This window comes from Macrobrachium rosenbergii, chromosome 37, assembly GCF_040412425.1.
Source record: "Macrobrachium rosenbergii isolate ZJJX-2024 chromosome 37, ASM4041242v1, whole genome shotgun sequence".
NCBI lineage: Eukaryota > Metazoa > Arthropoda > Malacostraca > Decapoda > Palaemonidae > Macrobrachium > Macrobrachium rosenbergii.
Window position 1 is genome coordinate 31,015,999 of NC_089777.1, and position 15,538 is coordinate 31,031,536.

Genomic DNA, 15,538 nt, shown 5'->3' on the forward strand with positions numbered 1-15,538 from the left:
CCACTTGTCATGCAATTCCCAGGCATACATACATGCAAACATACACACACCAGAGAAAGTACACACACTCACATAAAAAACGCAATTTAAAAAAATGTAAAATGTAAACAAACTACCACACACAAAGTAAAGTATCTAACGATTTTTTGCGTACCTACTAAGAAATAAAATTGCTAGTTGAATACCGGACGATATGTGTGTGTATATATATATGAGTGTGTGTGTATATATATATGTATATATATACATACATTCATTATATATATGTATTTATATATGTATATATATATATATAATTTGTTTTTATACTGTGTGTACATATATACATATGATTCATTATATAATATATACATATATATATATATATATATATATATATATATATATATATATATATTTGTTTGTATACTGTACGTGTGGACATATATACACATAAATGATTCATGTAAGATTATGTACGTTCTTATGTGTTAATATTTATTCAGCAAACTATAAATATATTCTCTCTTTTTTCCAGGGCTCCGGTTACGGCATGAAAGACGGGGGAGCCGGGGACGTATCAATGTACGGCAGTGGTCTAGGGGCGTCCCCTGCTGGGTATTACCCCTACGACCCTACTTTCGCCGCCTACGGGTAAGTACTCAAGATTGGGCTGTATGTATGTCAAGCTTGTCATCTAATTCAATGCAGGCATTATGTGTCATATCAAAAGCTTGACAGAAACTTTGTGTCGGATCACGTATGTCACAGGTACTACATATATTACATCAAATGATTTGCAGAACCATTTGTTACCGTATGGAGTGCAGAAATTATATGTCATATTCATTGATTCCAAATTTACGTTCAAGTTTTCTATTATAAACAGTACATGAAATTTAGAATGTTATTTTTTTTTCGAAAAAACATCCGTATCGCGTGCAATTTCACTTTTTTTTATTTTCACTTTTTTTATACTTTACACTGACTTGATGTGAATCTCGAAGGCCATTTGCTTCTTCAAAAATCTGCAGAGTTTTAGGACTCCTGTTAATTTATACTATACATAGAGTACACAGGGAATCTGAAAACAGATTTATATCGAGAGAAATTTGAGATATGCTTTTTTTATTGTAAGTGTTTACTGATACTTTAATTGTGAACCAGTTACCCATGTTTGTGTATAAGTGGCCTCACATTACGTTTTTAAGCACCACCTTGGCAGCCCTTATATTTCTCCTAACTTATAATCAAATCAATCTACCAATTTGTTTTTAATATAAAACTTAAAGTAAAAGTATTCACGGCATATTAGCTATGATATACACATTGTATGTATATATATGTATATATATATATATATATATATATATATATATATATATATATATATATATATATATATATATATATATATATATATATATATATATATATATATATAATCTCAAGATGTCTGACACCAGGCATGAGCAATGAAACGCTGTAGAAATTTCCACATACACTCATTCAATATATATCATATATATATATATATATATATATATATATATATATATATATATATATATATATATACATACATATATATATATATTTATTATACACACACACACACAAACACACATATATATATATATATATATATATATATATATATATATATATATATATATATATATATATATATATATTATATTATATTGAGTGAGTGAGTGCGTGCGTGGAAATTTCTACAGCGTTTCATTACTGATGCCTGGTGCCAGACGTCTTGCAGATTTTACTTCACCCAATAATTCATGAAATCAAGTCTTACAGGCTGTTTGCTTTAAGCGTTGTGATACAAGCCCGTGTTTGTAGATCGGTAAAACAGCGCATATTCTTGATTTCATCTCCTTTCTTACTGAGGTTCGACGTATGTTACGGACTAAATTCAGTTTTATGAGATTGGTCGCAGACCACCATCGACTTGTCGACAAACTTAATGAAAGGTCGTCTCCGATTTTGGATTTCCGGATTACAGGTGCAACTGATCTCGGTCTTAGTATTTCCGGATTAAAGTCGCAACACGTCTAAGTTTTGTACATGCATAAAAATGGCACAATTCGCCCACGTTGTGTACATTCGGATTAGGAGCAGAATGTTTTTGCATATCTGAGTATCAACATTCAGTCCCCGGTCGATGTTCAGTGTTTCCTTCATGCTCAAATCGAAATAATTACTCTAAATGGAAGTCTTGACAACACCTGTGGTAACACTGATTGATAGCATAAAACAACTCTGACTGCAATTAATGCTATGCCAGGGAAACGTCTTTAATGTCAGACATTTCTGCAGTTAATATTTTACATATAAAATATGTAAGATAAAGTCTGATGGGGTTGTAACTTATACTATGTCTTGCATCCTTTAATTTCTCAGATTTTATTTAGTAAAATTTAATGCTCTATCACACATCGAGGATAATCTGATAAACTTACAATTTATGCTCTGCCTAGTAACCTGTTAATATTTGCAATTTTTGAGAGAATAATCAGAATGTTTTCTCTCGTAAAAAAATATTGCTATAATATATGCACAGTCTATTAACACCTAATATCTGACACATCCTTGGATAATAGTTCACATATAAAATATGGATGGTTTTTAATATGTACTCTGTCTAGTAAGCTGAAATTTACATTTTCGAGATACTTGAAATGTTTTCTTTCTATGACAAAGGCACATTTTTCAGTGTTAATACATGCTTTACGTTGCACCTTGTTAATTTAAGAGATCTCTTTAGATATATATATAACATAATTTTCTCTTAAAAAAGGCAATTAGTCCAGATTATAGTAAATGAAGTTGTTCTATGCCTGAACGACACGCACAGAAAAAAAAAAAAAAAAAAAAAAAAACGGAATTTCGAAACCAGACTCGTCCGAAAGCCATTAACATAAAAGTACGTCCATTAGTCGAGAACAAATAACATTTTCTCTTTTATGAATGTCAGTTTATGCAAATAATTCCGACGTTGATCCTCCTTTCACTTCTTAGTCATGCAAGTCCATTAGTGAAGAAGGCAGTGCACTTCTCAATGACATTAATCTAGCAACACCAGTCGCTCTGGCTGAGAAATCCCCCGGATTTAAAGAAGGCCTATTCGTTCCCTTCTGGCCTAAATGTGTTGGGAATGGGCCTCCCCACCCCCAAAAAAGTCCTGAAATGTGGCTTATTTATATTTAGTGTGTTATCTACCCGTCAATAACAAAATGCCAGAAATATATAAATGATAACATCTGTCTTTCGTAATGTCCTACTAAAGAAACAGAATTACGTTCACGATAACATTTTAACGTTACCCTCAGTTTCCTTAATTCATTTAAGAAGAATTCACACTGAAGGTAATAACATTATTGCCCTCATCTTCCGGAAATTACCAAATAAATATACAAAGAAAACTTCTTCATATTCTTCGAAAACTTTCCAGAAAATATGAAGAATAAACAAAAAGCATAATTCACTGCTGAATGGCCAATATATTGAAAACAGTAATGCCAAACGATATCTCTGCAATTATATCTCTTATTTTTGTGCATACGAACATTTGCGAAATGTTGAATCATTAGTTGTCGATAAAAACAAGTACGCACACACACATACACACACAAACTCAAACTCAAACACACACATACATATATATATATATATATATATATATATATATATATATATATATATATATATATATATATATATATATATATATATATATATATATATATATATATATATATATCTATATATCTCTGCAGGACCTAATTCAGTTAAACTGCAGAAATTCAGAGAAAATTAACATTTCCTTCTACTAACCCACATAAAATGGTAATGCCATAATGATGTCAGATTTTTCTTTTCTCATGAATAATCTTAACGGTTAAATAATATTTCAGTTTCATTTTTGTTTCATCTAAAGGTAGAGGAAAGGTAGAGAATTTCAAAAGAATTTTGTCATTTTATATTTTAATATGAAATAACTTCTCTTTACACGAGTCAAGTGTTAGACTGCTTTGTCAGCGCGCAGCGAGAGAAAAAAAATTGTGCTCAATTAAACGTCTAATGATGACCCCAGTGCCGCTAATTAAGCAAGAATATTTTGCTGTGAAATTCGGATGTTTAATTCATAAATCATCATTTCCAAATCAACAACAATTGCTTTAATTAAATAGCTGCAAAATCATTCAGAGGGATAGGAGCGTTTCTGGAGAGTAATTTTTGATTAATAATCTAAAGCCTTTCCTTATGTAAATTCCACTTACTTTCAACGGTTTAATTAGAACTTTTCAATGCTGACTTTTTCCACTATGTTTCCTGTTTATAGGTATATGCGCGTGTTATTCTCCCTTTGTATGTAAAATGCAAAATAAAAAGGACTTACTCGTCTGACCTTGAGATTTTCTCGGTCTCATTATAAATGAGCAATTTTTTTTTTATCACTGACGTTCTTAGCAAGAACGGCTTTTTCGGTTCATGTCATGAATTATTTGAACAGTGATTTAAAAGAATGAAAACGAGTAAAATTACAACAAAAGAGTGAATATCTAAATGAACCACTGATTCCAAGAACTTAATATAAAAAAATTAGGAATTCGAGAAAATTACAAAAAAAAAAAAATACAACCAAGTTCACTGGCCCTTGAAAAAGTTTCAAAATAAAAAGTGCTTTAACAACTGTCTTCTACATAGGTTACAAAAGTAAGCATAAGAATAGTTTTTGTGATTATCATAGATTCTGTGAATCTGCTTTTATTATAAAATAAAAGATATAAAATATAGAAACATTCAAACATAATGTTAACGTGTATTATCACCATTCCCGAATTTAAAAACTACTGTTTAACGCTACGTATATGATTGCTGTAAAGATTTTCGAATATGAAAACACATGTTCGTAATGGTAATGTAAATAATGAGACGCCTGCACTCTGATAAGGTAAAACAAATACAGCTTTCGTATTGTGATCTCTCTCTCTCTCTCTCTCTCTCTCTCTCTCTCTCTCTCAATTTCAGCGGTCGTCCGCAAACCAAATAAAGTGATGGGCCTCATAAACTGCCACCAAGAATATATGACCTCTTCCTCTACCAAGGGCCCAATTCCCATCATCGTTTTCAGTTTCCTAAGATCTCACATTTTTTGTTCTTTTCGTCGTTTCTCTTTTCCTCCTTTCCCTTTTTTTTTCCTCAAAGAGATGCTCATCTCATTGGTTCATCCGTTGTATTCTCTTCACGTTTTCACCCTCGATTTCATTGGATATTTGTCTTTTCCCCCCTTCTTTCCACATCATTATTTACTTTCTGCTGGCTAGCATTCTCAGCTCAAACTTTTCTTACTGTTCCAGCATTTTTCTTGCTTCATCACCATTTCCAGTTCTCTAAAATGAAAAAAACAACAAAAAAGCATTAAATGATATGGCTTTTGAAAGATGGTAGGCAACTGGCGAGAGCCTTACCACACAGTTAATTTTTCTGAATTACACTTTCTTTTATTTTTAATCTTTGCTTCAGTACTACCGTTTCCTCTCTTTCTTCGCTTACAATCTAGATGTTTGACGGCAGTTTAAGTACCCATAGATCAATCAATCAGTCAATCTTCCTTCGTTTCATTCCACCTACGCGAAGTCGCACATAAAAGTTACAAAAATCATCCTCGGTTAAAATTACATCTCCTTGCTAGATAAGGACAAACTACTACTATAAATGTCATCAGTGAGTCTGAAATAAAACTGACTACTTCATGTATTTATACATATTTTTTTGTTCATTGTTCTGAGCAGGTATTATATATTCATAAATACTAATAAAGATGTCTGTAGATGTCGTCGTTTAAGATGGGATAAAAAAAAACAAGAAGAAATTAAGATCATCATAAAGAAGTAACAAAGAATTTGTCATTGGTCCTAGGGACACATACAAGGGGCATATTCGTAATATTTACATGGACATGATTTTTTCTTTAAAGGCTTAACGTGTTCTAACCTCTCAGAAGATACAATTTAAGCTTCAGACATACTTATTTTTCATTATTAAGGAACAAGATGTTACGATATGATTATCCATAAATTACTTCCCAAAAAATTGTATACGCAGTCTTGATATTTTTTCCTTAACCTCTTGCACTGCTAAAGTATCACTGCGTTGATTTATCCGGGTTGACTGCTCTAATGCTACAAGTTGGCGCTACAAAAACAATGGTCAACGACAAAGAACTCTATCCTGTTCAGGTGGAAAGAGTGTACTTGTTCTCCCATTTGAAGAGTCTGAGGTGATATGGGAATGGATAAGATTTTTTTAAAAAGTCTGGAGAGGGGAGGGTGTTGGAAACTAACCCCCTCCCCCCCACTTCCTCCTCCTCCTTCAAATGCAGTGGGAAAAATGGAGGGGTGGGAGGAGGGAATTCGGGAGGACTTGGTTCGCAGCAGGCCCCTGGAGGCGGCCTGGGCGAGCTCGTCCTCGTGTGAGACATAGACTCAACGCGCCTCCACTAATTTAGCCGACGAGTAAAAACTGCGCCTAAAAAGGCGGAACACTCGAGCGGGGATCACCAGCTCGTCAATGATGCAGCCCCGGCCTTAATCCTCTACACGCGGCCGCAAAATAAAAAAGAAAAGAAAAAAAAGAAAAAAACACGCCCAAAAAAATGACCTACGGACAAAGAGGCTTAGGGGCGAATTTTGTGATTTTGTTTAATGAGCCGTTAAGCCTTATGGATACTGGGACGTAAAGCACAGTTTCGGACTTGAATGCTACCTACCTACTCTCTCTCTCTCTCTCTCTCTCTCTCTCTCTCTCTCTCCTTCACGTCTAGTTGAGGGATGGGAGAGGGACGATGGCAGAACGGGGGTCTCAGAGGATCTGCCAGAGCCTCGTTGTCGGATCATACTCTACAAAGTAAACTTGGACGCCAATTAATGTGTTCGATTCCCAAGAGGTTTTCGACTTTGATCTGCGGAGTATTTAGTGTGAAGTGCGCTATCAACTTCTCTTAGCCGTAATTGGTTATCAGGGGAAATTATTTATTGCAGTTAACCAAATCTCAAGAGCGACATCAGCAGGACGATTAAATTTCCTCCCCTGGGGGGAAAACGAATAAGGTGTAACGGGAAACCGAATCATTAAAACCAAAACTAAACAGTCAAACTCCGACGTATAAATATGGAAAGAAATGCTAGCGAACACATTAAAATGATTCTTATTTGGTCGGCAGCACACACACACTTTGCTAGCGGCACCACAGCCAACGTTAATCAGTTTCTGGTTTGCATATCGTAAACATAAAAGGATTTTGCTTATACAAGAATATTTCGAACCCGAATTCACACAAAAATGCGAGTGAATTTCTTAACTCTGCGGTAAAATGTCGCTGCTAAAACAGCAAGCTTCATTAAACGAGGTCATTTGTCTGCGCTGAGGGCGTTCCAGTATCGAAGATGCCATTCACTGTTTTTCATTTAGGCGTACCTGTTATCTGTCGTCTACAGAACGAAGACTAAAAGAGAAACCTGTTTATTACTCATTTCAAAATTGTTAGGGATAAGGAATTTGAGAGAAGGCAAAATATGTTATAGTTGTTTATTATTACGGTAATTATTGTCATTACAAGAACAGATACATCCTCCCAGACCCTATAATTCAGAAATAAAGCAAAAATCCAAAAATATGTCATTAACTTCGAGCTCATAAAACTAATACATTATCCCTAACATCACAGAAAACATCGCATAGCTAATGAAGGCTTCGTGACTGATGTTTAACATCCTTTTAATCGGAATCTTATCTTAATTACTCGTTTTTAAAGACATGCTGACCGGTGATTGGGGATATAAAGTTTTGATCTTGGCCAAGTCAGGTTAATGATCTGTTTAAAGACCCCCATATATCTTTAGGCATGCTTTCTTCAGAGCCTTTGTGTAATTATTACTACTGATATCTGCTTTTTGCTACTGATGATGTTGTCTCTGCTTCAGATACTATACTGTATGCTATTCAAAAAGGCGTAACTGCTATACATTCTTTAACAAGGGCATGGCGCGCTGACGAAAAAAAGCTGTTCGGTGTTATGGTTGGACAACAACAACAACAATAATAATAATAATAATAATAATAATAATGAGGCGAAATAGGGAGATGATAAATAAGCCAATTAGAAGTTCTAATAACTTTCTGTATTTATTAATAATAATAATAATGAGGCGAATTAGAGGATGATAAATAAGCCAATTAGAAGTAATAATAACTTTCTGTTTTTACTTTAGCATTACTTATGTTGATTTAAGCCATGTACAAAGAACGCACATTTTATGCAATTTACTAATCTTAACGTAATAATTTCCAGACTTTTAAATATCATCCTTAATAACAGGTTTTAAGGCATGAACCGGTCTTGTTTTTAGTAACTTTTTATTGAACATGCCATAGAAAAATTTTTCAGAAAAAAATAAAAACCGATTACCAAGTCATTAGGTATATATATATAGTAACAGTTATTATTGAGGACCCTAATAATGAGAAAAAAATGTATATAATACACACGTATATTAAGTTATATCTTTGTTACCTTCGGGCAAATGTTCCGTGGGACATTAATTGGTAGCGTTATTATTAGAAGAGAAAGAAAAACAAAATGCGGAAATTACGTTTAATTTTAGCTTTTTTCTGTTACAAGACCTGTGAACACCTGCATAGGAACGGTGCCAGTTCCACATTTCAGGGCAATCTCTTAGAACGATTTGACATAAAAAAAAATATATAGTTAAAAAAAAGAGTGAAAAAGAGGCCTGAGTGAATTCAGAGGCTTTGCAGGAACTTTATCGGCAAACATCATGACCAACGATTGAAGATGTTAAAAGTTGCTTTTAAAAGAAAATCGCATATGATGCATGCGGGTATTTGCCTAGCCACGTTGCCCACCTTGTTGAAAATTACCCTTTTTTCTTGGTAGGGGGTTTGAATCTAAGCTTAAATTCTATTTTAAAAACGCCAATTACTGGAAAATAATTGGAAAACGCCGATGTCCTGGTGAAAAGAAAAAATAAAATCAAAATGTAAGCATACATTCAAGGGTCTTTTTCTTTACCCTCTTTTTACTGAGACTGATTGCAATAACTTCTTTATTCACCGTCGTTTATTTCTTTGCGTTGGAACTGAAAGAAGTAGTATTTTGCAACAGGGATTCTGGATTCTGGTATTCTTTGGAACTGGGAAAAGTTTGTCCAAGACAAAGGAGGCGAGTGAAGATTTATTTCCACCTTCATGAATTTCTATATATTTTGTGAGTGGCTGAGGAACAAGAAATATTACAATTGGACACTGTAGGGAGAGTAGCTATTCTGTCACTTCCCTATTTCGGAGGCTCATAAATGCAACTGAGTCTAAATTACGTTTGTGGAATCTTTCTGTTTATCAAGAAACGTTGTGGTAAAAAAATGTCTGAACCATCGATTAATTTTAATAACATTGTTAGAAATTACTTCTTTTCTGCTAACAAGACGACAAAAAACGTCCCAAAATGGCGGACTGGCGGCCATTTTGAGTCTGAAATGATAACCCCCTTAGCAGAGTACAAAGAGAGTTATCTACACAATATAGCTTATCTGCGTTTCCACCGAAATTGTGTTTGTAATGTCTCAAAATTGCTGTGATAAGAACCCTCCGGACGGAATTCTTGAACTGTTGGGTGAATTTACATTATTTCCCCCTTTTTTCCCATGCGTGGATAATCGGGACTCCCATATACAGCAGATGAATGTTTTCAAACACGTTGTTTCTTTCAACCAAATCTGAAAGATTGCCTTATATTTTTACTGAGAGATTTAAGAGTCTTAAGGTTCAATAGATTCGAGGCGAATTTTAAATGCATTGTAACACCACCGTTATGGATTCTACCAAAGTTGCAATGATTCCAATGCTCTCATCCTCTAGATACTGTATAAACCGTAATGGCGACTCGATAAACCGTAATGGCATCTCGGTTACTTATCCCGAATCCAAAGGTCTACACTAGACCTTAACGCCATACCCACCTTTACGTACCGCCATTACTGAAATTGAATTGAATAACGAATTTAGGCCAAAGGCCAAGCACTGTGGCTAATGAGGTCATTCAGCGCTGAAAGGGAAACTGAGAGTGGAAAGGTTTGAAAAGTAACCTTAGGAAAACCCTCGCAGTTGCATTATGATTCATTTTGTTAGGAGAGGGTGTAAAGTATGATGGAAGAAAGAGAATATGAAAGAAGGTACAGTAAGGGGCCGCCGTTATGAAAGTGCCCGTGCTGGCAGAAGGCGGGGGCCGACTCTAAACCAACCAACCTTCCCTAGTTACAACCGAACTCTTCTGGCATCTTTCACCCCTCTTCCAAGATGAAAATCAACTACTTGTTTTGCCTTGTTTTGACTTGTTTTTCTTGATTGAACGTCTTGGAAATATAGCAAAAAAAAAAAAAAAAAAAAGAGTGGAAGATGGTGATGTGGCTTAGCGTGTCAAAAACAACCCTCGCATGTCCTGGCGCTCACGTTATACATGTGTGTTGGCGCTTTAATTTTGTCTTTATTGCAGCTATGAAAATTATTACTTTGCGCTCCTTTTGTCATGATTTCTGACACTTTTTCTGCTGCCACCTTTTCTTTTTTTTTTTGCATACATATATACATACATACGAGTACTTATTTCTCATTAATTTTAACTATGCTTCCGAATCTGACCTTTCACACATACATGCATTTTTTGCATACATATTTTACATACCTGCACTTATTTCTCATTAATTTTAACTATGCTTCCGAATTTGACCTTTTGCACATATTCATTTTTGCATACATACATATATACATACATACATACGAGTACTTACTTCTCATTAATTTTAACTATATGCTACCGAATTTGACATCTCAAACATACGTACATTTTTTGCATACATACAGTACATATGTACATGCATACCTGTATTTCTCATTAATTTTAACTGCTTCCGAATTTGACCTTTTGCACATATTCATTTTTTTGCATACATACATACATACATACATACATACATACATACATACATACATACATACATACATACGAGTACTTATTTCTCATTAATTTTAACTATGCTACCGAATTTGACCTCTCAAACATACGTTCATTTTTTGCATACATACATATATACATGCATACCTGTACTTATTTCTCACTAATTTTAACTGTGCTTCCGAATTTGACCTGTTGCACATATTCATTTTTTGCATACATAAATATATACATACATACATACGAGTACTTATTTCTCATTAATTTTAACTATGCTACCGAATTTGACCTCTCAAGTATAAGTACATTTTTTGCATACATATACATACATATACATACATACATACATACATACGAGTACTTATTTCTCATTAATTTTAACTATGCTGCCGAATTTGACCTTTTGCACATAAAAATCTTCTTTACACAGGTCGCCGAATATGCAAACGGGGGTTTTATAACATTTATACTGGTCAAACCTTCCCTCTCGTAACTGAATTCTAAAGGTATCAAAACTGAGTTAAGCTGTATAGGTGGTGTAAAAAAAAAAAAACTCGATAATGTGGAGCTCTGGTATACCGACACATGAAAGCAGATAACAGAATACTCTGTTGCTGATGTCGGAGTGAACCTTTTCGGCGGCTGTGGCTTAAATATTTTTAGTAATATTCACAAGATTGTTAGCGTTAATACGAACACTCCTAATACATCACCAGAAACTATGATTTTGTTTTTGAAGGACAGTCTTCACAAAAAAAAAAAAAAAAAAAAAAAATATATATATATATATATATATATATATATATATATATATATATATATATATATATATATATATATATATATATATATATATATATATATAAGGGAACCTCTTTGTCTTTTAGATCCATGTACATAAATGCACTTGATATAAAAATCTGCTAAGTGACTCAACCTCTTCTTGTGTTTAATTCGTTAAAAATGCATTAAACGAATTTTCATCTTCTCGTCAACGCGCTCGTCGTAACTATAAAGGCTTGCGAAGACTCGAATCCGAGTCTGGAATTCGTCACGTCGCTGTGAATATTGTAAGAGAAATCCAAATTGTCTTTATACACACACACACATATATATGTATATATATATATATATATATATATATATATATATATATATATATATATATATATATTTTTCAGAATAGGGAAGATTAGAATTTTTGCATGTCGAGCTTCTTGGACGAAATCCTATCTCTTCCTTGTCATATTTTTTGTAATCTTTCCTTTTCTTTCTGTGTCTCCCTTTCCTTCCCACCTTCCTTCGATCTCCGTACATTCTCTTCATTCTTTCTCTCCCTCTCCCCCGCCATGTGATTTCCGTTCCGGCCTCCTCCTCCTTCCAATGTATGCCTAGGGGGCGGAGGGGTGGGGGCTGGGGGCGTTAGCTCCCCCCCACATGCTCTGTCCCCCTGCAACAAGAGGGTCCGACCCTACGAGCGGCCACATCCATCATTCAGGCGTCCTTGCAACATTGAACGCGGTTGCATCTTTCATTGGGCTTCTGAAAGAATTTGTATGTACAGTCCCTGTTGCTCTGAGTTTAATGACGGTCACAATTGCGGTTTAACAAATGATTTAAATGCTGGTTTGCGAAGGATCTCGATAATGGAAGAATATCGTCCCGTCGTCAAGAGGTTTCTCGTTTGCTGGTGTTCATTACCGACCGACGACGACCGCCGACGCGGCAAATCGCCCTTATCCGATTTTTCACGCCAATTTCTGCTTTAAATGTCGTGTCGAAAAATAGTTTCTTCACTTTCAAGGATTTTTGGAGCTGATGACTCTGTAATGGAAGGCAGAATTATTAATTTTATTTTTTTTGTGAATGCTTACTAAGGCTTTTCATTATTCACCGTAGGAACGAAGTGTGAATATCTACCCATGGCTTTATTCAAAGGGATTTTCTCTTATTGCTGTTGGCTAATCCTCAACAATTAGGAGTTGGTAAACACTTCACTTACTTTGGGATTCGCCCTGTAATGGGATTGCAAAACTGATTATATAATGACTACGTTTCATTTTTTACACATTTTCTAAGTATCGGTGTCATCAATCGGTTAAGAATTGCAACATGGGGTACGGATTGAGAAGTGATCATTTCTGGTAAGTGCTCACTAAAACCATTCCTTTACATCCAAAATTCATCTTGTTTCCTTTCGATGTTATCAAGAAGGAAAAAAGAAGCGAAAAAAACGGGAAAGAAACTGGGCATCCTGGCGATAGGAAAGACAGAGGATAACGTATCCTCAACTAGCGGTTACTCAAGTTGACCCAAATTTTAAGATTTGTTATGAGTTCAATATTCCAAAGAGTTTTTCCTCTTCGTTTTACGTAAACACTTTACTCATATTTAAATATTCGCCTTTAATCCTCTTCCAGCATACAAACGCTGGTACCATTTACCACTACTTCCCGTGTGTGTGTGTGTGTGTGTGTGGACGCTGAACGTGTGAATAAGTTTCCTCAATTATTCAGCATTCTTAAAGCTCTGTGTGGGCCTAAGGCTCTGTAAGACTGGCTATCTCGCAGCGAACAAAGGAAATGCCTTTTAAGTTGAATCATTCAAGCGTACTTTTCCGACTTGAAGGAATAATTCAGGTTCACTTTTAAAGCCTCGATTAACTCTCGGGGATGGAACACAGCGCTCTCTGCGACGGGAAGACGTTGTGTTTTGCAAGATCGTTCCAGAGTCGTTCAATATTAAATGACGCTGAAAGGTGCGGCTGTGATTAACATGTCTTCAGATATCTTATTTGTTTACGTCCTTGTAGCTGTATCAGAAAGAAATAATGTGAATAAAGTATGTTTGTGGATATATCACTCATAATGAGTCAACATTTACGAAAGAAAATTATGGTAATTTATCGTAAGAAATTGCCTTTTGATGAGGGAGACATGCTTGTGGTGGTTGTTAGTGCAGTGATTATGTTTTGTATATATATGTATGTATATATATATATAATATATATATACACACACACACACATATATATATATATATATATATATATATATATATATATATATATATATATATATATATATATATATATATACAATGTGTGTGTATATATAAATTATACACACATATATATATATATATATATATATATATATATATATATATATATATATATATATATATATATATATATACATTATAAACTCAAAATGATACAATGGTAAGTGAAAAATGGAGAGCAAATGAATAGATATTTATACACAAAAGCATCAACGTTAGTGACAACGAGGTAATGATATACAGCCTATTTCCCAAGATTTTCCATTTTATTTTCAAGAAGACAAAGAAAATGGTAACCAAAAATAAGTTTCCAATCCCAGATATCTGTCTGCCTGCCTGTCTCTCTGTCTAATTCTCGTGTGTGTTTGTGTGTGTGTGTGTGTGTGTGTGTCTCGTGTCTCGGAAGAGAGACCAAGAGAACGCATCCACCTTATCATGAATTGGGCCGAGCTCGGCCTTCCGTAATACCCAATCCGCCTGGTGCAATAAGCGTGACCCCTCGGCAGTGTCTGCAGGGCCATATATCGCCACAATCCTGTCCAATACAAGGTGTAAAGGAGAGAAGGATACGACCGTTGATACGGCCGGTGTCAGCACCCTCCGGGCCATCACAGCTGCCTAAGTGTCTTCTTGCCGTCTGAAATTGGGGAGGATATTGATTTTGATTCGGAGACGGCCTCGATTTACGATGATATTCCGACAAATTGAAATACATCCTCCGTCTTATATTGAATCTCTCGGGTTGGTGGTCGTGGCCGCGGCTGATGGCCAGGAATCGAACGTAATTCGCGGGTTGTCTCAGAGTTATGTTATTTGAAACTTGTCATTTTGCTGTTTTATTTCTCAAACTTATTATAGAATACCGAACAACCACAACTCTTAGTTCATGCATATAATAATGAGCATGGTGATTTATTCGAAATACTCTTGTAACATTACTGAGTTTTGCCTTCTCTCAGTAGCAGCTGGGCCTCACATTTCTCGTATTTTGAAATGAAGATCATAAAACTCCACATTTCACTTCATGTTCATATGAGCTGTCGTTATTTGTTCTTTGTCAATCCAGACTTTCTTTTGTTTTTCTAACACAAACACGAGATGTGCTTTCGCTGCCGGCGTTGCTCGCAAAGTTTGATAATCTTGAGCCAACTCGATCTGTGAAACTGGACAACACTGGATAAGCTACACTTTGTTGAAGCGTAAGTTTCGTGACCATTAACTAACAGAAAAAACACTACATATTTAAGGAGTCAAGTAGGAGCGGTAGAGGGCTATGATGAGGCTCTAAGAGCTGGTGGCAAGAAGTGCTATCGTTATGTTCCTATGTCTCTTTGAATTCTAATTCTTAGTTCCTAATCACATTACCAGTTTTCGAGGTCAGAGTCTTGTGTTTATAATTTCTTGATTAAGATGAAATATTGTTCTGATTAAAATAATGACCCA

General features: G+C 34.8%; 1 protein-coding gene across 2 annotated transcripts in view; it reads left to right on the top strand.

Moving 5' to 3' along the window:
* Nucleotides 1–15,538, top strand: part of LOC136825445 (homeobox protein araucan-like) — a 186,495-nt gene that overhangs the window by 66,722 nt on the left and 104,235 nt on the right. For both annotated transcript variants that reach the window (XM_067081914.1, XM_067081915.1), the window contains exon 3: nucleotides 518–633. In XM_067081914.1, the coding sequence (XP_066938015.1) occupies nucleotides 518–633 (116 nt within the window). The remainder of the gene's footprint in view (nucleotides 1–517; nucleotides 634–15,538) is intronic.